Source organism: Lepidochelys kempii, chromosome 1 (assembly GCF_965140265.1).
Source record: "Lepidochelys kempii isolate rLepKem1 chromosome 1, rLepKem1.hap2, whole genome shotgun sequence".
Taxonomy (NCBI): Eukaryota; Metazoa; Chordata; order Testudines; family Cheloniidae; genus Lepidochelys; species Lepidochelys kempii.
The window spans coordinates 164,613,326-164,635,006 of NC_133256.1; the positions used below are offsets into that span (position 1 = coordinate 164,613,326).

The following is a 21,681-nucleotide window of genomic DNA, read 5'->3' on the forward strand; positions in this document are numbered from 1 at the left end:
TGTGCATACAAATGAATGAAATAATACAGTTTTGAAGAACACCCTATACCTGGTAAAATATCACATGTACTTTAGTCATCTACATAGAGAAATTGACTGGCAGAACTAACCCCCTGTGTGGACACTTTATTCCAGAGTAAAAGTGACTTTATTACGGTATAATTACTCCCACATAACTATAGCAGCATAATATAATTAAGATATTTTGGAAGAGTGCAAGGCGCTGCCAGTCAACTTTAATTGTGCCTTAACAAAATTTTTAGGCCGTGAATATAGCAGAAATTTAAATTCTCTTTTAACAAAAATGTTAAACTGAAGCCATGTAATATTTCTATATATTAACTGAATTGTTGAGTTATTACCAGTTAGTGTGACTTTCTTGTGCTGCTGCAAGTGGTAAGAGTGCAGTATGGTTAGGCCATTTAAAAGTTCCTTAAATATGAAAGCTCTTTTGTATGTTATGTCCTGTACGTTTCTGCCTTTTTTCAGTCTGCTGCTTATCCTTATGCAATATACAGCTTCTCTTCTTTCTCTGAAAAGGTCTTGGAGCTCCTCCCAGTCCTGGGGTAGCAAGGAGAGAAATGGAAGGTAACATAATGATTTTTGTGTGGTAGAAATGAATCTTTAAATTAATATATGAATGACATTAGTGTCCTCACTGCTTAAAGACATTCTTGCTGTTTAAGTCCATCAATTTGTTGTGTAACTCCTAAACTTTTATCCTTCTATAGTATATTTTTCCAGACTGTCTTCTATTTAATTACTTGCATTTGTTGGTTGCTTGCAACTTTTATGTTGTGAGTCAAAATTCACTTATGAAAGATTAAGTGAAAAAATTAAACCATGGTACTGAAAACTTTCAAGATTTAATCTCAGAATTGTTTAAAATAATTCAGAAGGGTGTGTGTATGTGTGTGGGGGTGGATTAAGGTGAAATCTTTTAAATAGGTGCTTATATGTATCTGTTCTAGGCAGAAGACTTAGGAATAAAGAATATTTTATCTGACTAAAGCAGGGCTCTAGCAAGTTTGGTTTTTTTTCTTTTAAACAAAGAACTGAATGTCATATGAACTTTCAAGGTAGTAATTTCCACTAAAATATTTTAACACACTGAAAATAAGTATTGCCACAGTGGGAGGGGCTAACTACCCTGAGTACATGCCCGTTGTCTCGAATGGGACCCTACTCGGGACAGCTAGCCCCTCCCCTGCTTGTGCCGTCATGGCTACGCTCAATCTTTAGCTTGCATGAGTTAGCATGGGCATGTCTACTCAAACTGGAAGTTGTACCTTCCAGCTCTAACGTCGACATACCTGAAGGCCGTGTCAACACAAGAAAGCTTACAGCGCCATAGCTGTACCGCTGCAGCTGTGCTGCTGTAAGATCTCCTGTGTAGCCGCTCTGTGCTGATGGGAGAGAGCTTCCTGTCCACATAATTAAACCACCCCCAACAGTGGCGGTAGCATGTCTCCCAGCAACGTAGTGCTGTCCACACTGGCGCTTCTGTCAGTGTAACTTACGAAGTTCAGAGGGTTATTTTTCCCCAAACCCCTGAGCAGCATCTGTTGGTACAGCTTAAGTGCTAGTGTAGACATAGCCTTTGAGAGCAGAATTTATCTGCCAATTAGAGCAAATTTAACCAATTAAGAGCTGTCTGTTTTGAGATTAGACACACCCATTATTGGGAATCCTTCAAGTTACCACAGCTGACATTCTAACTGGGATCTTCATGATTAATAGGCAGTAGATCTGTCACTAGTGAGCCTCTCTCCCTTCCGGAATTCAGAGGTAGGGGTGGGTGGGTGTCAACTGGAAGTAAATTTTTTTTTAACATATTTTGCACTTCATAGTTTAAGTGCAGCATTCAAGGCTGATAATCAGAATCATCATTCAAATGTTGACCTCATTGTCAAAATGTTGTGTCCAATAAGAGGAGGAGGTTAGATCCAGGAATCTGTACATAAGTTCTTTAACTCACTGAACAATGTACAGCTACAGACAGACTTTGAGACCATGTTTTTGAATCAGATACTGTTCCTGAAACTCATCCTTTTTGAAGACATAGCTGCCAGAGTTGCTGCATAATATGTTATACAGTACAGCAACTTCCCTCTAACAGAGGCAGTCTTAACCCTAATATCAATAACATAGGCAATATCTGCAAAAAGAGATCTCACACACACAGGTTTTTTCATCACTAATACAATCCTATTGTTCCCATTTCTGTTATAACATACCGTTATTGCATAATATCAGTTTGCACCTGATCTGTCAATGAAAATCTCTTTTGTGACTGATTTTTCTTCATGCTTCAAAGTTCAAAAAAGCCCTGGAACACAAAGAAAAGATAATTTAGGTAATACAGATAACTGTTTGTTTTGCATTAATTATATTACAGAAAATGCCAACTTAGAAATATGTCCTAAATCAATGGTCTCTAATGGCTTTGTTACAGTTCGTAGTCAGCCTCCACCTTCAGCTGGATTCACAAGCACAGGAACTGTTGGATATAGTGCAGCCAGACCGGTAGGCATTCAAACTTTAAAGAATTTTCCTTTTGAAGTTTTTACACTGTATTAGTTGAGAGGTTTTCTTATGAATGGTGGTATGGACGAGAGATGTGTAAAATTGAGTCGATATCTTACAAGTTGTGTGAGGAGACAAAATCTTAAATCATATTCCTACTGTGTTCAGACTGTAAATACACCAATAAAGATTTTGAGCTGACTGTGTATTGCTTTGGACCTTTATATAGTAATTTACACATGCAAAGTATATGTAAAACTTTATCAAATAAGAGTGATTGCATTTTATGGCCACTTTTAAATAACGACACAATGTGTGAAGCAGAATCAGACACTTTATAGTTATTTTGTATGTTTTATACTCTTGTTTAAAATGAGATGATTTGGAAGGATAGGATTTATCAGGGCTTATGTGCATTCTGAAGTCTACAATTAATTGATGTATAATGGTGGTTGTACCTTGATTTTAATCAATCTTAACACTTTGCCTGGGATCTTTGTATTACTGTGAAGGCCTTGGTTGAATGAACAGTAGCCTTTTGTTCCTCTTTGTGCAGTGTTAGTGTGACCAAATGGAAATACTGCATACAGTTTTCAGTAGTTCAGTTACTTCTCTACAAGTAAGAAATAAAAAAAAAATAGAGGGTCAACAAAGCGCAATAAATATGATCAAAATTGGATGGAATGACCTATGAGCAGGAAAGCTTGAGAGCTAGTAGTCAAAGGACTAAACTTGCTAACCAAAGGCTGATGTGAAAAATTGTTGTTGGAGCAACAACTGACATTCAAGGGTGAAGCTCAGCCCATAGCTGGTGGTAGGTTTCAGATAAATTTGAAGCAACCCGCATCTCTGGCTCCTAGAAGGGAAAATGAATACTTGCAAATTCTTCATTTCTTCACACCTGCCCCAGAAGCCACCTAACTGTGAGAGGGACTTGACTGCTCTGTCCCATTCACCAGCAGTGAGCTGGCAAATACTTTTTCCAAGAGTTGCCTATGGGGAAAAATTAAAAGGCTTTAGATATTGTGGCAAAGTCAGACTGCACAGCGGTAAGAGTGGTGGAATCCGTACTAGAATGGTAAAAGCTCTTTTCTCCATGAGCTGAAAAGAGGCTACCTCAGGTCAACTAGGGATGCCTGAGTCCAGTTAAGGGCTGCCTGTGACCTTTAAAATCCCTTCTTCTGGTGAGAAAGACGTGAAGAGATGAGACACGATCTGCAGCAGGGAGAAAAGGCTTCTCCTGGGTGGAAAGCGTCTCTCCTCCCAGCAAGCAAGCTAGCTAACTGTCTGTTTGGGGAAGAACTGGCACTAGCATCACAAGGCAACATCCCAGAGAGGGGACAGGAAAAGGTATTCCCTTGTTCTAGTGTGAATTTTTCTTTGGTTTGGCTGAAGAGTACTACTCCCATGGCCTACTCTGAAGCCTACCTTGTAAATATTGGGGGGGGGAATACCCAAGTGAAGAATAAAACCTCTCCTTCGTGAAACTGATTTACTCCAGGTCCTTCCACCACAACCACCCCACCCTGACAAAGGGGGAAGATGCTGAGCCCAACAAGGCAAAGGAGATGCCTTGCCACAACATATACATTTTGTTAAAAAGACTGCTAAGAGGTGATAGCTGTCTACAAATATTGGAAATAATTGTTTAAAGCTTTGCTGATGCGTCTCACAATACTTTGCAAAATATCCTAGGAAGAACCTATATAGTATTTACTGGGTTGCGGAAGGCTTGTATTTATTAGGACATTTGCATGAAAAATGGGAGCTCTGTTGCTTAGGAGATCTCTGCTCCTTCTGTTTGTTCCTCACTGCAATCACAACAATAGCAGTTTCAGAGGAAAATAAACTGCAGTAGCATATTCTAGATAGAATATTTTTGTGTGCGTTTGAGGCATTAAGTGTCCATCAGTTTGTGAAAGAAAGAAGTTATGGAATGAACTTGTTAAAGGGAATTTAGGCTAGATATAAAGAAATATTTTTGAAAATAAAAATCACTTAGGCTATATTTTGGTCTTCTATAGGAAGTTGTAGGGAATTCCACCAAAAGAGCCGTTTACAAAATGCTTGGAGATAAACGGGGGTTAAGATGTTTTTTTCTGTATCGGTGTCTGCCAATACATTCTATTTCCTAGTGAACTGATGAGGAGGGAGGCAGATCCAGACCAATCACTTTTTGGCTTTGGAGTTAAGCTCTGTCTCCTTAGATTCTTGGATACTTACAGCACTTTATCTAAACAAAACGAAAGGCAGCAAAATTGAAAATGTACTTACATGTCTAAATTGATTCCTTGGGCTTTCGCTGTCTATTAGAGAATGTTGTCTCCCTTCTCTAAGGTACCTCAGCAGTGCTCCTCCTTGGATAGGCCCCCAAAATGACTGACAAGACAGAGGCCAAGGCTAACAGTCCTGAGAAATTGCTTAGGGCATGTCTGCATGGTAGGACAATGCACGCTGTGGGAGTGTGACTTCTAAAGCACTCTCACATGTTATGCATTAATTGGTCCACATAGACTACTGGTGCGCACTAGGGAATTTTTAGGTAGTATTCTTTGAAACAGCACTATGTTAAAGAGCGCTAGAGAACTATTAGTGCATACCTGCAGAGTTTACATGGAACAATTAAGGTTTAATATGTTAATGCACTTTAGAAATCACACCCCTCTAGTGCACATTACCCTACTGTGTAGACATGACCTTAGCCTGCATAGATCTCCTCTTAAGAGGTACTGAAGGGAATTTTTGCCTTTGCTGCAAATAACTCCAAAGTTTTCTTCCATTATCAATACAGCACAAGAACTCAATAGCCTACCACCAAGTCAGCACTTAGGTTAGATCCCCATGTCCTAGGCAGGAGATAATCAGTTCTGAGATCTCTTCAATCCACATAGATTCATAGATACTAAGGTCAGAAGGGACCATTATGATCCTCTAGTCTGACCTCCTGCACAACGCAGGCCACAGAATCTCACCCACCAACTCCTGAAAAACCTCACCTATGTCTGAGCTATTGAAGTCCTCAAATCGTGGTTTAAAGACTTCGAGGAGCAGAGAATCCTCCAGCAAGTGACCTGTGCCCCATGCTACAGAGGAAAGCGAAAAACCTCCAGGACCTCTTCCAATCTGCCCTGGAGGAAAATTCCATCCTGACACCAAATATGGCGATCAGCTGAACCCTGAGCATATGGGTAAGATTCACCAGCCAGATACTACAGAAAATTCTTTCCTGGGTAACTCATCTAACATCCCATCACAGGCCATTAGGCCTAATTACCATGAATATTTAAAGATCAATTAATTACCAAAATCATGTTATCCCATCATACCATCTCCTCCATAAACTTAACAAGTTTAATCTTAAAGCCAGATAGATCTTTTGCCCCCACTGCTTCCCTTGGAAGGCCATTCTAAAACTACACTCCTCTGATGGTTAGAAACCTTCGTCTAATTTCAAGTCTAAACTTCCCAATGACCAGTTTATATCCATTTGTTCTTGTGTCCACATTGGTACTGAGCTTAAATAATTCCTCTCCCTCTCCGGTATTTATCCCTCTGATCTATTTATAGAGAGCAATCATATCTCCCCTCAACCTTCTTTTAGTTAGGCTAAACAAGCCAAGCTCCTTGAGTCTCCTGTCATAAGACAGGTTTTCCATTCCTCGGATCGTCCTAGTAGCCCTTCTCTGTAACTGTTCCAGTTTGAATTCATCCTTCTTAAACGTGGGAGACCAGAACTGCATACAGTACTCCAGGTGAGGTCTCACCTCCTTATCTCTACTGGAAATACCTCTCCTGATGCATCCCAAGACCGCATTAGCTTTTTTCACGGCCATATCACATTGGCGGCTCATAGTCATCCTGTGATCAACCAATACTCCAAGGTCCTTCTCCTCCTCCATTACTTCTAATTGATGCGTCCCCAGCTTATAACTAAAATTCTTGTTATTAATCCGTAAATGCATAACCTTACACTTCTCACTATTAAATTTCATCCTATTACTATTACTCCAGATTACACGGTAATCCAGATCTTCCTGTATGATATCCCGGTCCTTCTCTAAATTGACAATGCCTCCCAGCTTTGTATCATCCGCAAACTTTATTAGCACACTCCCACTTTTTGTGCCGAGGTCAGTAATAAAAAGATTAAATAAGATTGGTCCCAAAACTGATCCTTGAGGAACTCCACTGGTAACCTCCCTCCAGCCTGACAGTTCACCTTTCAGTAGGACCTGTTGTAGTTTCCCCTTTAACCAATTCCTTATCCACCTTTCAGTTTTCATATTGATCCCCATCTTTTCCAATTTAACTAATAATTCCTCATGTGGTATGGTATCAAACGCCTTACTGAAATCTAGGTAAATTAGATCCACTGCGTTTCCTTTGTCTAAAAAATCTGTTACTTTCTCAAAGGAAGAGATCAGGTTGGTTTGGCACGATCTACCTTTTGTTAAACCATGTTGTATTTTGTCCCATTTACCATTGACTTCAATGTCCTTAACTACTTTCTCCTTCAAAATTTTTTCCAAGACTTTGCATACTACAGATGTCAAACTAACAGGCCTGTAGTTACCTGGATCACGTTTTTTCCCTTTCTTAAAAATAGGAACTATGTTAGCAATTCTCCAATCATACGGTACAACTCCTGAGTTTACAGATTCATTAAAAATTCTTGCTAATGGGCTTGCAATTTCGGGTGCCAATTCCTTTAATATTCTTGGATGAAGATTATCTGGGCCCCCTAATTTAGTCCCATTAAGCTGTTTGAGTTTCGCTTCTACCTCAGATATGGTAATATCTACCTCCATATCCTCATTCCCATTTGTCATGCTACCATTATCCCGAAGATCCTCATTAGCCTTATTAAAGACTGAGGCAAAGTATTTGTTTAGGATATTGGGCCATGCCTAGATTATCCTTAACCTCCACTCCATCCTCAGTGTTTAGCGGTCCCAGTTCTTCTTTCTTTGTTTTCTTCTTATTTATATAGCTATAGAACCTTTTACTATTGGTTTTAATTCCCTTTGCAAGGTCCAACTCTACTTGATTTTTAGCCTGTCTCACTTTATCCCTACATGTTCTGACCTCAATAAGGTAGCTTTCTTTGCTGATCCCTCCCATCTTCCACTCCCTGTATGCTTTCTGCTTTTTCTTAATCACCTCTCTGAGATGTTTGGTCATCCAGCTTGGTCTACAACTCCTGCCTATGAATTTTTTCCCCTTTCTCGGGATGCAGGCTTCCGATAGCTTCTGCAGTTTTGATTTAAAGTAATCCCAGGCCTCCTCTACCTTTAGATCCATAAGTTCTTCAGTCCAATCCACTTTCCTAACTAATTTCCTTAATTTTTGAAAGTCAGCCCTTTTAAAATCAAAAACCCTAGTTGCAGATTTATTTTTGTTAATCCTTCCCTTCAGTTTGAACTGAATTAGCTCATGATCACTTGAACCAAGATTGTCCCCTACAAGCATTTCTTCTATGAGGTCCTCGCTACTCACCAAAACCGAATCTAAAATGGCATCCCCTCTAGTCAGTTCAGCAACTACTTGATGAAGGCATCCATCAGCTATCGCATCTAGGAAAATCTGGCCTAGCTACTGACCAGAAGGAAGATGTGTTGGGGAGAAACCATTGAGGCAAAGTCCTTGCTAATCATAAAGTTGAATCTGAGTCATCTATCCTCCACAAAACCAGAAATGTAGATACCTCATTGTGGATGCCCTTCATACCACATTAGCTAGTGAGAAAGCAAAGACCCTGCCAAGAGAAAGCAGAGGTTATTTTAAATCTTCAGTTGTTGTTTTTCCTGGACAACTACTACTGAAACAACCTTCCTGCTGCCCCAGACCTGACTAGTGCAAGGATCTTGAGGTAATTTTTCAACAATCTGGCCTTCATTGTTCCATCAGAAGTGTTAAACTGGCTGTTTCCATTTCTGAGGAAACAGAAACAATTTGAGCCATGGGAGAAATCTTTTCCTGTCCCTTTTCTGGCGCTGACATGAGACTGTTGCCATTACTAACCAAAAAGGGATACTCCAAAGAAGTTGTTAAAACTGGCTGGCACCCAGCAAAGATTCCACCAATAGTTCCTATTCCAGGAAATGGAATAAATCAGATCAAAATTAACATTTTGTACCACTTTTTCAAAAAGAATTAAATTTGGGGCTAAAGGCCAATTCCTGGAAGGTCCACATCTTGGCAATTGCTGGCATAATTCAGTAAAACAAACCAAATCTCATCACTTCCTATCTGTATGTGATGGATTTCTTAAAGACCACCATCTGAACTTCAGTCCAAAACTAGTTGGTTCTTAGAGCCCTAACCCATTAATCATTCAAATCTCAGAGCTCAATTTCCTTATTTTCCTTGATTTACACGGCCTTTCTGGCAGCAGTTATTTCTGCTATAAGACTTACAGAATTAGAGACAGCCACAATGTCCTATTATTGCTTATTTCACGAATACTGTGTGGTTTTAAGGACGGCTTCAGCCTTTATTTCTATTCTGTTCCGATTCAGAGGAGCCTATATAGGTTTCCTAAGGAAAACAACTTCTTTTATAGATCTTGGAATATCATCCTAAATATCCAGTTCCTAAACATCCAAAGGAAAAGAAGTGGGCATGTTTCTTGGGATGAGTTTTATTCTAACAAAACTTGTTTCTAAAAACTACCTTGGGTTTTTTGGGTGTGGGTTTTGGGTTTTTGTTGTTGTTTTGTTTTTTTGCCACTTGGCAGTCAAAAGGAAGAAAACTATACGTGTTTTTTATTTTTTGATGCTTGGTGGCTTAAAGCATTTAAAAGTCAGATGGACTTAACCCAGGTATACTGGACCAGGGCCATTAAACATTGTCTTCTAAATCTAGTAAATGTATTAGGCTAGATCAAGGGTGATATCTTCTTCTTCTTTTTTTAAAGACACAGTTTGTATGAGGAATTATGTGTATAAGTTTTTCCAAAAACGTCCCTGGGTCATTCTCACTGTTGTTAAATCTCACAGGAGGATTGGCAACAATGGATAAACTGGGGACAGAAAACATTTGCTTTATGTGATCATTCGTTTTCTTCTGGTATCCATTCTTGGTAGCATGACTCACACCACATGCAGTTTATAGGCATGTGTGTTCTTTCAAATTAAATTCCTCTTTGGAATAGTTTCATATTTCTCCTTTAATGCTCTGCTCTACAAGTTCATCAAAAAAGGATATCCAATAGCCTACATATTTACTGGCACTCTTTGGTTAGGCAGAATGTCCCCATCCTTCCTGGAGACACTGTACCTACATGTAAGATTTGCAAAAATGGGTTCTAAAGAATAAATCCCAGGTCAAGCATAACATTTTCTGCACTGCACATCACAGGTCTTCGGGGCATGGAATGCATTATTACTGGGGTTTGTAAAGGGCTTGGTAAACTTTTATAGTGCTGTATAAATGGTTTACAATGATTGCTTGTTAGGTCTTTTCTATCCCAGAGTATCTCTGATTCCGGAAAATGGTGATTCTTCATTTCCCATCCTGCAGTACTCCTTTGCTTCTGTTTAGAAATGACCTCTGAGTGGTTTTCAACTCCACCAAATTTTTATTAGCAATTTACCAATTCTGACAAAACTATTACTACTTTCAGAATGACATGAACATATATTTCTTGAGACAGAAGAACAAAGGTTTTAAGCCACCTATGTGACTCCCACTTCTCTGGGTAAAAGACTGTCTTTTTGTTACGTGTTTGTACAGTTCTGAGAACAGTAGAGCTTCTGGTCTATGACTGGGGGCCCTTGGCATGGCTGCAATACAAAAAAAATCATCAGTCATTCAGCAGGAGATCACGTTAGTTCCAGAAGTATAGCTAAAGTATTTTATTTTTACCAATTATTATTTCAGACTGTTCCACCCCGAGCTGGAGTTATTAGTGCACCACAAAGCCATGTCCGTCCGTCTGTGGGGAGGCCAACACTTGAAACCCAAACCAAGCCAGCTGAACCGCCAAGAGGTAATGCTATACTTTAGAAGAAAAGGAAATGTAATCTACTGTTTAATGGCAAATCTAGGTTGGCTGCCTTATTTACCCTATCCAAACCTGTCCCACCCTTACCTTTGATTTGCTTCCAACTGAAAAAGCCATTAGTTTTCTGTGAAACAAGACGATTCTTTCATGTAATAATGTATGGCCATTCCTCATAATTAAGGCTGTGAGTTTGTCACGAAGGTCACGGATTATGTGACTTTCCATGACCTCCATGATTTCTGCAGCAGCCAGTGCGCCTGGCTCAAAGGCAACTCAGGCAGCCCCTGCGCAAGTCACACCGGCCGCCGCTGGAGCAGTCTTGGGCCCCGGTGTCCCCCTTCCCCAGAAGCAGAGTTGGGGGGGAAGGGGCATGGGACAAGGTGAGGAGGGCTCTGGGCAGCACTTACCTGGGGGGCTCTCTGGAAGCAGTGACATCCCCTCACTCAGCTCCATCCTAGATGGCCAGGCAACTCCATGCACTGCCTCCGCCCAGAGCACTGGCTTCACAGCTCCTGTTGGCCGGGAACCAGGGCCAATGGGAGCTGCGGGGGTGGTGCCTGCAGGTGGAAGCAGTGTGCAGAGCTTCCTGGCCATGCCTTCGTCTAGGACGGAGCTGAGCAAGGGAAATGTCACCACTTCTGGGGTGCAGGAGTCCCAGGTTGCGCGCCACCCTCCCCCAGCTCCCGTGGGGCCCCCAGGAAGGCCGTTGTCCACCACCCCCACCCCAATTTTTAATCATGGGTATTTTTTAGTAAATGTCATGGACAGGTCACAGGGGCTGTGAATTTTTGTTCACTGTCCATGACTTTTACTAAAAATATCCATGACTAAAACTTAGCCTTACTCATAATGCATGGAATAATCTAAGTCAGCAGCTAATGCCTTAAACTGCACTTAGAAATAAACTAGCAGCCAGTGTAGATCATGGTGCCTCAAGTGTAATGTGCTTTTAGAGGGAAAATACTTAAGAAGTGTGCTGCCTCATTTTGCCCTGGAAATAGTACTACCTCCTACCTTAGATGTATTTCACAAGTAACTTTTAATGTGCCAAGAGGAATATGTAACACATTGTGTGTTGTGGTAGCCTGGTGCTCCTAATAGCTGCACCACTAGTGTTATCTTGGGATATTCAAAAGCACCTAAGTGATTAGGAGCACACGACCAATTGACTTTCAATGGGACCACCTTCAACCTCCATCCTAAACTGACTGATAAAACTGTCTTAAATATGTATTGTTCAGAGTGTACATCTGTACAACAGTGACTTTCAAAATACATTTTATGTTTTACCTTAGTTATCTAGATATCTATTTTATTAATCATTTTTATGGAGAAAACATCCAGAATATATTTCTAATAAAATGCATTGTAAATGTATTTGTAGTGTCACCTTTGCTTCCTGAACCACTTAAACCTCAGGCCGTAGTTCCTCTTCAACCCACCATTCAGCCACCATCTGTTCAAAAAATGCAGGAGCCTCTTATGCCTATGATGATGCATACATCTCAGACAACTTCTCCACAGAATCTGGAAGCACCACCGCAACCACCTCCTCGGAGTAGGTCATCCCACAGCTTGCCTTCAGAATCGGTTACTTCACAACAGCAAGTAAGTGTACAACTGAATATTTTAGTGTTGTGCCTTAACACAGCCTACCTTGACTTAACATCACAGATCACAGAAAAGCCCCAGAACAAAAAAAAAGTACCATTAATGATTAAACTTCTGATACCTAAGCACAGCAGGATAACAGCACAGCAGTAAGATAACACTTAGGTGATTCTATATTGTCCTTGTATACTGAAAATGTAAACCCTGAATATTATTTTTTTAATTTCTTGAGAATTTTTCATTTTGATAGTTACCTAAAATATAAATTACGTGTTCTTACATCTTGTCATGTAACAATAGAATTGTAATCTTGTACCTTTATATGAAAAAATGTTTTCCAAAATTGAATACATTTCACAATAACACAAATGTGTACCTTACAGACTGGGCAACTTAATAGATACTTTTTCTTAAGAGATCTCTCTAAATCTTGCACAGAAATACTTGGAGCTTCATACTGGAGCTAATTCATTTCAAGGTGGGAAAGCTGAGTCCTAATTTTAACTAAAGTACATTTATTCTGTTTAATTCATGGTGTTCATTAAAATATACAATACTCCAAAATAATTTGACATTTTAATTCAGTAACATTGAATGCTCTGTTCTGTGTACTAGCTAAAGTATAATTTAAAAACAAACCCTTTGTTTAAGAAAAGCAATAATTCTTCGAGGACTGTCCCTATGGGTGCTCCACTTTAGATATTGTGGCACCCTGCACTTCTAGTTGGAGACTTTTGGTAGCAGTGCCCTGGTTGGCCGCACCCTTATCTACTTTCATATTGCTTTTATTCTCTGCCCTTTTCTCAGTTTAATTTCCCTCGTTGTTAATCTCCCTTCATTTTTCTTTCGTTTCCCATTTAAAAAAAAAGAAAACCTCTCTGTTTTTCTCCCCGCCTCAGGCTGATAGTTCCTGAAGAGGAATTAGACTGGGACTATTCCCATTCTGTATTCAGCTAGCCTCGGACATGCCTGGCTCGCCAGGTTTCAAGTGCTGTCTGACATGCAGACTCTCAATACCAGTGACAGATGGCCACTTGCAGTGTGTCCGTTGCCTGGGAGAGAGAGACTTTACTCATAGATTCATAGATTCACAGATATTAAGGTCAGAAGGCACCTTTATGATCATCTAGTCTGACCTGCACAACGCAGGCCACAGAATCTCACCCACCCACTCCTGCGAAAAACCTCTCACCTATGTCTGAGCTATTGAAGTCCTCAAATTGTGGTTTAAAGACTTCGAGGAGCAGAGAATCCTCCAGCAAGTGACCCATGCCCCATGCTACAGAGGAAGGTGAAAAACCCCCAGGGCCTCTTCCAATCTGCCCTGGAGGAAAATTCCTTCCAACCCCAAATATGGCGATCAGCTGAACCCTGAGCATATAGGCAGGATTCACCAGCCAGATACCCAGGAAAGAATTCTCTGTAGTAACTCAGGTCCCACCCCATCTAACATCCCATCACAGGCCATTGGGCCTATTTATCATGAATAGTTAAAGATCAATTAATTGCCAAAATCATGCTATCCCATCATACTATCTCCTCCATAAACTTATTAAGTTTAATCTTAAAGCCAGATAGGTAAAGAGTCCCCACTGCAAGAAACTCACAGCACGGACAAGAAAGGCCAGGGACTTCCAATTCAAACTTTTAATGATGGAGGGATCCCTCTGACCTGCCTCTGACCCTGAGTCCAGGACACCACCTCTCCAGTCGTCACCTGCAGCTGCCTCAGATATGGGGTCCTTTTCAAAAATGGCTGCTAAGGACCCTGGTCCTAGCAAAGCCACAAAAATGCCTCTCACTCCTCACCACACCAGAATTCCCCTTTTAAAAAAAAAAAAAAAAAATTAAAAGGCAATCCATGACTGCAAAAACTGCCACGGTACCAATGGCACCCAGAGCGCCAGGCCATGAGGCAATGGCATCGTCCGCTCCGAGGAGTGAAAGACCCTGTGCGGTCTCACTCTTGCAGCGGCAAAACTAAGCCTTATAGCTCAGTGTGAAGGGAACAGAAACCTCAGCCACAGAGCAGCGCTAAGGCGCCACCTGCTGCACCAATACAATATGACAGGTCTGCGGCACCGACAACACTGGTTCCTAGCCTGAGCTTGCCTGCGCTGTCGGCACTGAGTATCCTGGTACTGCAGCAGTTTGTCAGCCCTGCAGACCTCCTTACTGCTTTCACCCCGGGAACTCTACTCTTTGGCACCGATGGCACCCCGGCCAGATCGGCGCTAAGTGTCATCATTATACCTGCTGGCTTGGCCCCTCCTCTCTCCAGTGATGAAGAGGAGGAAGTGGAGACAGGAGTGGACACATCTCACCACTCCTCTCCTAAACCTGGACCTGCTCAGCCACAGGGCGTGGATAGGCAACCCCCACAATGGGTGCCCCCTCCCATGGCCTTCCTGCCGCAGTGAGCATACTGGAACCCCTGGGCATTATACAGAACCCAAAAAACCCAGCCATCCAGTCCATCCAGATCCAGGACACAGCAATCGTGTCTGCCATCTGCTCCAGCTTCCCCAGAACTGCTGGAGGAGGAAGTTGAGGAATCTGCAGACAGGCCAGAGGATGTTCCCCTCCCACCTACTCAAATCCTCACTTCGTCTCCGGCCGACACAATAATGCCACACACACACCCACGTTGGGAGATGACTTTAAATACTCTCAGGATTTATTTAAAAAAGTAGCAGATTCATTAGACATCCCACTGGCTGAGTTACCAGAGACTCAACACAAGCTGACAGATATATTGCAAGCTTCTCAGTCAGCCAAGTTAGCACTACCCATTAATGCTGCCATCATGGACCCAGCAAAAACTGTAGGACAGACTCCAGCCACAGCCCCACCTTCGTGTAAGCGATCTGACAAGAAGTACTACATGCCGGCTAAAGGAGCTGAGTTCTTGTTTACCCACCCTACTTCAAACTCATTGGTGGTAGAGGCAGTTAATCAAGGGGGGAAGCAATATCAAACCAAAACCAACCCTATGATAAAGATTGGAAATGCCTAGACTTCTTCGGCAAGAAAGGCAATTCATCAGTGACCCTCCAGTTTCGCATAGCAAACTACTCTGCATTACTGGTTAAGTACACACACATTTTTTCTTAGATGTCATCTTTTATTGAGCACATCCCATCTGACAAAAAATAACTATATAAAGCCGATATAGCAAAAGGCTTCCTCATCGCCAGAACTGCCTTGCAGCCTTCTCTAGATTCTGCTGACATGGCGGTTCGCTCCATCACCACATCTGTTGTCATGTGGAGGGCTTCATGGCTCCATCTCTGTGGCTTCCCCAAGGTGGTCCAGGCGACAGTAGAAGACTTACTTTTGAGGGGCAAAAATTGTTTGCAGAGCACGGACATCTCCTTACACACCCTGAAGGACCCTCGTACAACATTACAGATGCTTGGTATCTATATCACTGTGAACAAAAAGAGAATCAGCAGATTCTACAACCAGCGATTCCGTCCTGACCCATACACTCAGCCTCAACAACATTATGATCAATTCTGCAAGCAGCGCCCAACGAGACACCGTCAGACGCGGGACCAGTCGTCTACGTCTCAGCCATCCACTTCTAGGCAATTGTTTTGAAGTGTTGGTCAAGGACACGATAGCCCCATATTCTCCAATCCCAGAGTCACCTCTAATCCCCAGCCCATTTGGGGACTGCCTTACATTCTTTTACCCAGTCTGGAGAATCATCATTACAGACAAGTGGGTTCTGGAGATTATACAGAAGGGCTATTCATAGAATCATAGAAGGTTAGGGTTGGAAGGGAACTCAGGAGGTCATCTAGTCCAGCCCCCTGCTCAAAGCAGGACCAATCCCCAATTTTTGCCCCAGATCCCTAAATGGCCCCCTCAAGGATTGAACTCACAACCCTGGGTTTAGCAGGCCAATGCTCAAACCACTGAGCTATTCCATCCCCTTTCTTTCCGTTCCATCTACCCACCCCCGTTCCTCTTCAGGGACCGATCTCACAAGCACCTCTTACAGCAGGAAATACACCATCTCCTGCAATTAGGTGCTGTGCTGAACCGGTACTGGTTCCACAGGGCTCGGGGGTTCTACTTGCATTACTTTCTCACTCCGAAGAAAACAGGTGAATGGAGGCCCATTCTGCACCGACACAAACTAAACAAGTTTGTGAGAACACAGCACTTCAAGATGGTAACCCTAGCAACCATAGTTCCAGCATTAGAGAAAGGAGATTGGCTCTCAGCCCTCGGCCTGCAGGATGCTTATTTTCACGTCAATATCCACCCCACGCACAGGAGACTCTTACGATTCACTCTTGGCAACCTACACTATCAATACAAAGTACTTCCCTTTGGCCTATCTACGGCTCCCAAGGGTTTTTTCCAAAGTACTGGCTGTGGCAGCAGCACATCTTCACACGCAGGTTGTGACCATATTCCCCGATGTAGACGACTGCCTGTTAAAAGCACCGACTTATGACGAGGCAGTTCACGCCACTCTAACCCTATTTACAAACTTAGGGTGACAAATCAACCTACAGAAATCCACCCTGACCCCAACCCAACAACTGGACTTTATAGGGGTATACCTCAACTGTGTCACGGCATCAGCATGGCTACCCCAACAATGGTTTCTTGCCTTAACAAACCTAATCACAATAGTAAGACACAGTCCACAAACGTCCGCCAGAACATGCCTACAACTTCTAGGACACATGTCGGCTACGACGTTTGTCGTGAAACATGCCAGCCTGCATATGAGAAGTCTACAAACCTGGCAATGCACTGTATACATTCCTCACAGACATTTGATCAACAGATGGCTTACAATGTCCAGGAGAGTGAAAGACTTGCTCGCATGGTGGACAAAACAAACAAATGTCCGCTCAGGCGTTCCCTTCCAAAAGTAAACCCCATCAGTCACTATCACCACGGATGCCTCTCTGGTAGGATGGGGTCACACTTGGCCCACAACACCATCCAGGCCGGTGGTCCCTACAGGAGTCACATCTCCACATAAATATACTGGAGCTCTGACCAGTTCGAAATGCCTATCATCACTTTCTCCCCCGATCCACAACAAAACTGTCCAGATTCTCATGGACAACTTGGTGACTGTTTTATATAAATCGCCAAGGAGGGGCCCTCTCTTATCTTTTCTGCACAGAAGCAGTCCACCTCTGGCAATGGTGCATTTTCAACAACGTAGACATCACAGCATCCTACCTACCTGGAAACCAGAATGCCACAGCAGATGACCACAGCAGGAACTTCTCACAGATGCACAAGTGGGAACTGGACCCACAAATTCTGCAAACTATATTCCGACAATGGGGATTCCCCTCAATAGACCTCTTCTCCACGACCCACAATGCCAAATTCCCACAATACTGCCTCCAAGCAGGACTGGGACATAACTCTCTCTGAGACACCTTCCTCCTCAAATGGGAAGCCCCACTCCTGTACGCCTTACCCCCGATCTCCGTGTTGAGTCGTATCCTACACAAGATCAGACCAGACAAATCCAGGGTCATCTTGATTACACCAACATGGCCTGGACAAACATAGTTCTCTTACCTGACCCAGATGTCTGTCAGATCATGAATCCTTCCCCTCCTGCCTCACCTACTGACACAGGATGCAGGATGCCTGCATCACCCTAACATTCCAACACTTCGTCTCAAGGCATGGCTAATCAATGGATGACAGAACTCAAAACAAACTGCTCCAAGGAGGTCCAAGACATTCTACTTAACAACCGATATCACTCCACATGAGAAACATATGCACACAAGTGGAAAAGATGCTCCATTTGGTGCTGAGACAAGCAAATCATTCCACAATCTGCCCCGTTACCCACTATCCTTGAGTACATATTGACACTCAAATCAGGCCTCTCGACTAGCTCACTCAGAGTGCACTTATCAGCCATCACCACCTTTCACAACAAGGTAGATGGACTCCCCATTTTCACCCATCCACTCACTAAGCCCTTTTATTGAGAACACTTATCCTACATTAAGGGACCCGACCACCTATGTGGGACCTCAGCCTGGTTCTCCGTGCCCCCATGGGCAAGCCCTTTGAACCGCTAGTGACCTGCTCGTTCCTACACTTATCCATGAAGGTCGCCTTTTTAGTAGCTATCACATCAGTATGAAGGGTGGGAGAGTTGGGTGCCCTAATGGCTCAGCCACCTTATACCACATTCCTCAAGGACCAAGTAATCCTATGCTCACACACTAAATTCATACCCAAGGTTGCCTCTCTCTTCCATCTCAACAAACCCATTTACTTAGCTGTATTCTTCCCCAAGCCACACGCCAGCAACAGGGAGGCATTCCTTTACATGCTAGACGTCCACAGAGTGCTTGTGTTCTATGTAGAGAGAACAAAAACATTCAGAAAATCATCCAGGCTATTCGTATCCACAACAGAACGATCAAGAGGCCAAACCATTTCCAAACAGAGACTTTCTAAATGGATCTTTAATTGTATCAAGTGATGTTACCAAAATTACAATTTGAAAGCTCCTTCTGGACTTCGCACACATTCCACTAGAGCTATGTCCACATCCATAGCCTTTCTCAAACATGTATCCATCACTGATATTTGTAAAGCAGCTACCTGAGCATTGCCCCATACTTTCACCAAACATTATGCCCTGGAACAGCAGTCAGCTACAGATGCTCACTTCAGTCTATCGGTGCTCTCCACTGTACATACATAGGCTCCGAAGCCCCTCCTCTCCACCAAGGGGCACTGATCTTCAGTCACCTAAAGTGGAACACACTTCGAAGAAGAAAAGGTTACTCACCTTGTGCAGTAATTGAGGTTCTTCGAGATGATTGTCCCTGTGGGTGCTCTACTACCCACCCTCCTCCCCTCTGGTTTGGAGTTTCAACTCGATCCTCTGTGGGTAGAGAAGGAACTGGGTGGCTGTTGGCTGCGCGCCTGGGGTAGCTGCTCGGAGCAGCATGAGCACGGCCAACCTGGGCACTGCTACCAAAAGTCTCCAACAAGAAGCGCAGGGCACCAAGACACCTAAAGTGGAGCACCCACAGGGACAACCATCAAGAAGAACCTCAGTTACTGCACAAGGTGAGTAACCCTCTCTTTTTAAACATTTATTTTAAAAAAAATTAAAAGCACATTTGCAGTACACTGTGTATGCACAGAAGGCTGAAATTCTTCCCTAAGCTATAAAATACTAAAGATCAATGTTGGCAATTAGGGACTTCGCTTCCAAGTAATCAGATACTGAACCAAATTCTCCACTACCTTAAAAAGCATCAGTGTACTTGTGCCCATTTACACCAGCAGTGAATTTGGTCTCTTAAATGTACAGTAATTCTCAGTTGTTGGACTGCTTACTTTGACTGAACATCAACAAATAGGCATTGAAACATTCTTTTAGAAGAAATTTTCTATGGAACAGGAAATTAATGCTTTGTGTTTATGTCAACATTCTAGATATTTTTTCACATCAAAGAATGTGTCAACCTTAAAAGCAGTTGCACCAAAGCACTTAAGTATGTGCTTAAATTGATCCCTATTCAGCACAGTGCTTAAGCATGCTTAGGATTAGGGCTGAATGGGTCTTTGATGGGTTAAAGATTTTAAATTCTAGTTGAAAGCCTATAAATATCACCTTTCCTCTTCCTTCTCCTGCACTTCTCCCTGCCTCTGAATCACTCCCTGCATTGAGCACCTTTGGCTGCTAATTTTTTTCTTCTCTGATGGAAACTTACAACAAAAAAATAGTTTTAAAAATAACCAAAACTTGATTATCACACTTTTTGGAGGGTTTTTTTTTTTACATAGTAGTTATGACAGTTTATCTCCATTTCACAGTATGAATGGACTTTACAAATATACTTAAATGATTAAACAAATGTCTCAGAACATCAGAGCTTCTGCAGTTCTGTATTCAGAAGTAGATATGAGTCTGCTGATAGAGGCACCTTAGCTGCCACAAGAAGTACTACAGAATGTATTAAATGTTCTGATTAAATATTGATTCTGAAGTGTCATTTTCAAAAGCCTTATTTTTAACCTTTCTGATGTAGTTTAAAACTTGAAATTTTTTGTGAAATATGTGCAGTGAATGTCCTTACCAAATGTTATTCTAAAATTATCTGTATTAATCACAACGGAAATTTCAGATGTCTATTTTGATCTTAAAGTATTGTTCTCATCTTTCATTTTTCTTCTCTTTGTAGAATTTAATTATAGAGTGGAAACCATGACTACTTCATTTATTTAGTATTATTTGTCAACATACAGTCTTCTGAAAGGAGTTTTGGATTGAAAATATTAAGTTGACGTTCGTCTTTTGGAAGTTTATGGGTCCAGATCCCACTCTCTGATTAAAGATTACTGAATTTTTGTGCATTTGAAAACCTTAAAACTCTTGTTGTCTGTCTTTATAAAATTAACTACTGTAAAAATATTAATTGCATGGGTTCTATAACTAGAGGGGTAATCAAAATGTTGCAATATAAAAAAGTACCTTTAAAACTAAGGTGAAAATGATCATTTTAAATGTAAAATGACATTTTCTGATAGAATGTGAGATTTAACTGTTATAGGCCCTCTCTTGCTAAATGAACTACATGGACTAAGTGCTTGGAAAAAGTATTTTAAAATTATCATAGACTGCTCCATAGGATGTGATAACGTCAAAGTAATAGCTGACTTAAATTAACCAGGTAGTATGTTGTTGAGTCTTCATGATCAAATTTATAAAATCTTATGCTCCAGCTGAAATTCTACTTCAACAAAATTTTAAAATTCAATATACAGGGTATTAAGTCCACTGATATTCTCATCTCGTATCTGTTGTATACATAACATCAGACATTTTTCTTCACACGTAATATAGTATTTAAAACATTTTGGATAATAAGAATTATTAAGGTTGGTGAGGTACCTTGGATTTTTCCTCTAATTTTTTCCTTTGATGTCTTTTTTTTTTCTTTCACAAGCAGGAGCAACCATCAGGGTAACAGGTACCTGATTACTTACCAATCTTGTATGTGATCTCCATCTCTTCTAGCAGAAAAGATGTATGAGTCTTTTTTTTGCTTCATACATCTGCAGTCTCATCCACATTAAAAACCACTTGTCCACGTACTAAAACAACTGTCATGCCATAAAGTTTGCTTTTTCCTTTCTTAATAGATGAATATTGACAGAAGGAGTCTCTTAGCTTTATTTGCTAGCACTATAGTGAAAAATTGACTTCATCATCTTTTATGAACCAATTAAAGCCTTACACAGCTTGTTTATTTTGTAGAGCAAAATAGAGCTTTGAAGTAACATGAACTATTACCTCAAATTTAATCTTGATGAAGCTTTCAGAAAGTTTTTTTAATGAGAAACAGATTTTACCTTTTCAAAGTCTAAACAATAGAATAGCTGCTATCCTGGGAAGTAAAATATACTCATATAAAAAATTCAGTTCTTATATGTGAATCAGTGAAAGACAGGAATTTGTTTTGAAGACCTCTGACCAACATTACTTCAATATTTCTAGTTAAAATTAA

At 41.5% G+C, this 21,681-nt stretch overlaps 1 protein-coding gene across 10 annotated transcripts in view; it reads left to right on the top strand.

The window, feature by feature from the left end:
- Positions 1–21,681, top strand: part of SYNJ1 (synaptojanin 1) — a 107,505-nt gene that overhangs the window by 81,077 nt on the left and 4,747 nt on the right. For 2 of the 10 annotated variants that reach the window (XM_073362156.1, XM_073362173.1), the window contains exons 27-32: positions 541–588; positions 2,318–2,356; positions 2,456–2,526; positions 10,408–10,516; positions 11,916–12,139; positions 21,121–21,144. In XM_073362156.1, coding sequence (XP_073218257.1) covers positions 541–588; positions 2,318–2,356; positions 2,456–2,526; positions 10,408–10,516; positions 11,916–12,139; positions 21,121–21,141 — 512 coding nt within the window. In that variant the 3' untranslated portion in view covers positions 21,142–21,144. Of the gene's footprint in view, positions 1–540; positions 589–2,317; positions 2,357–2,455; positions 2,527–10,407; positions 10,517–11,915; positions 12,140–20,355; positions 21,099–21,120; positions 21,145–21,681 lie in introns of those variants that run through there. The other 8 variants (XM_073362090.1, XM_073362098.1, XM_073362107.1 and 5 more) reach the window with 5 other exon arrangements.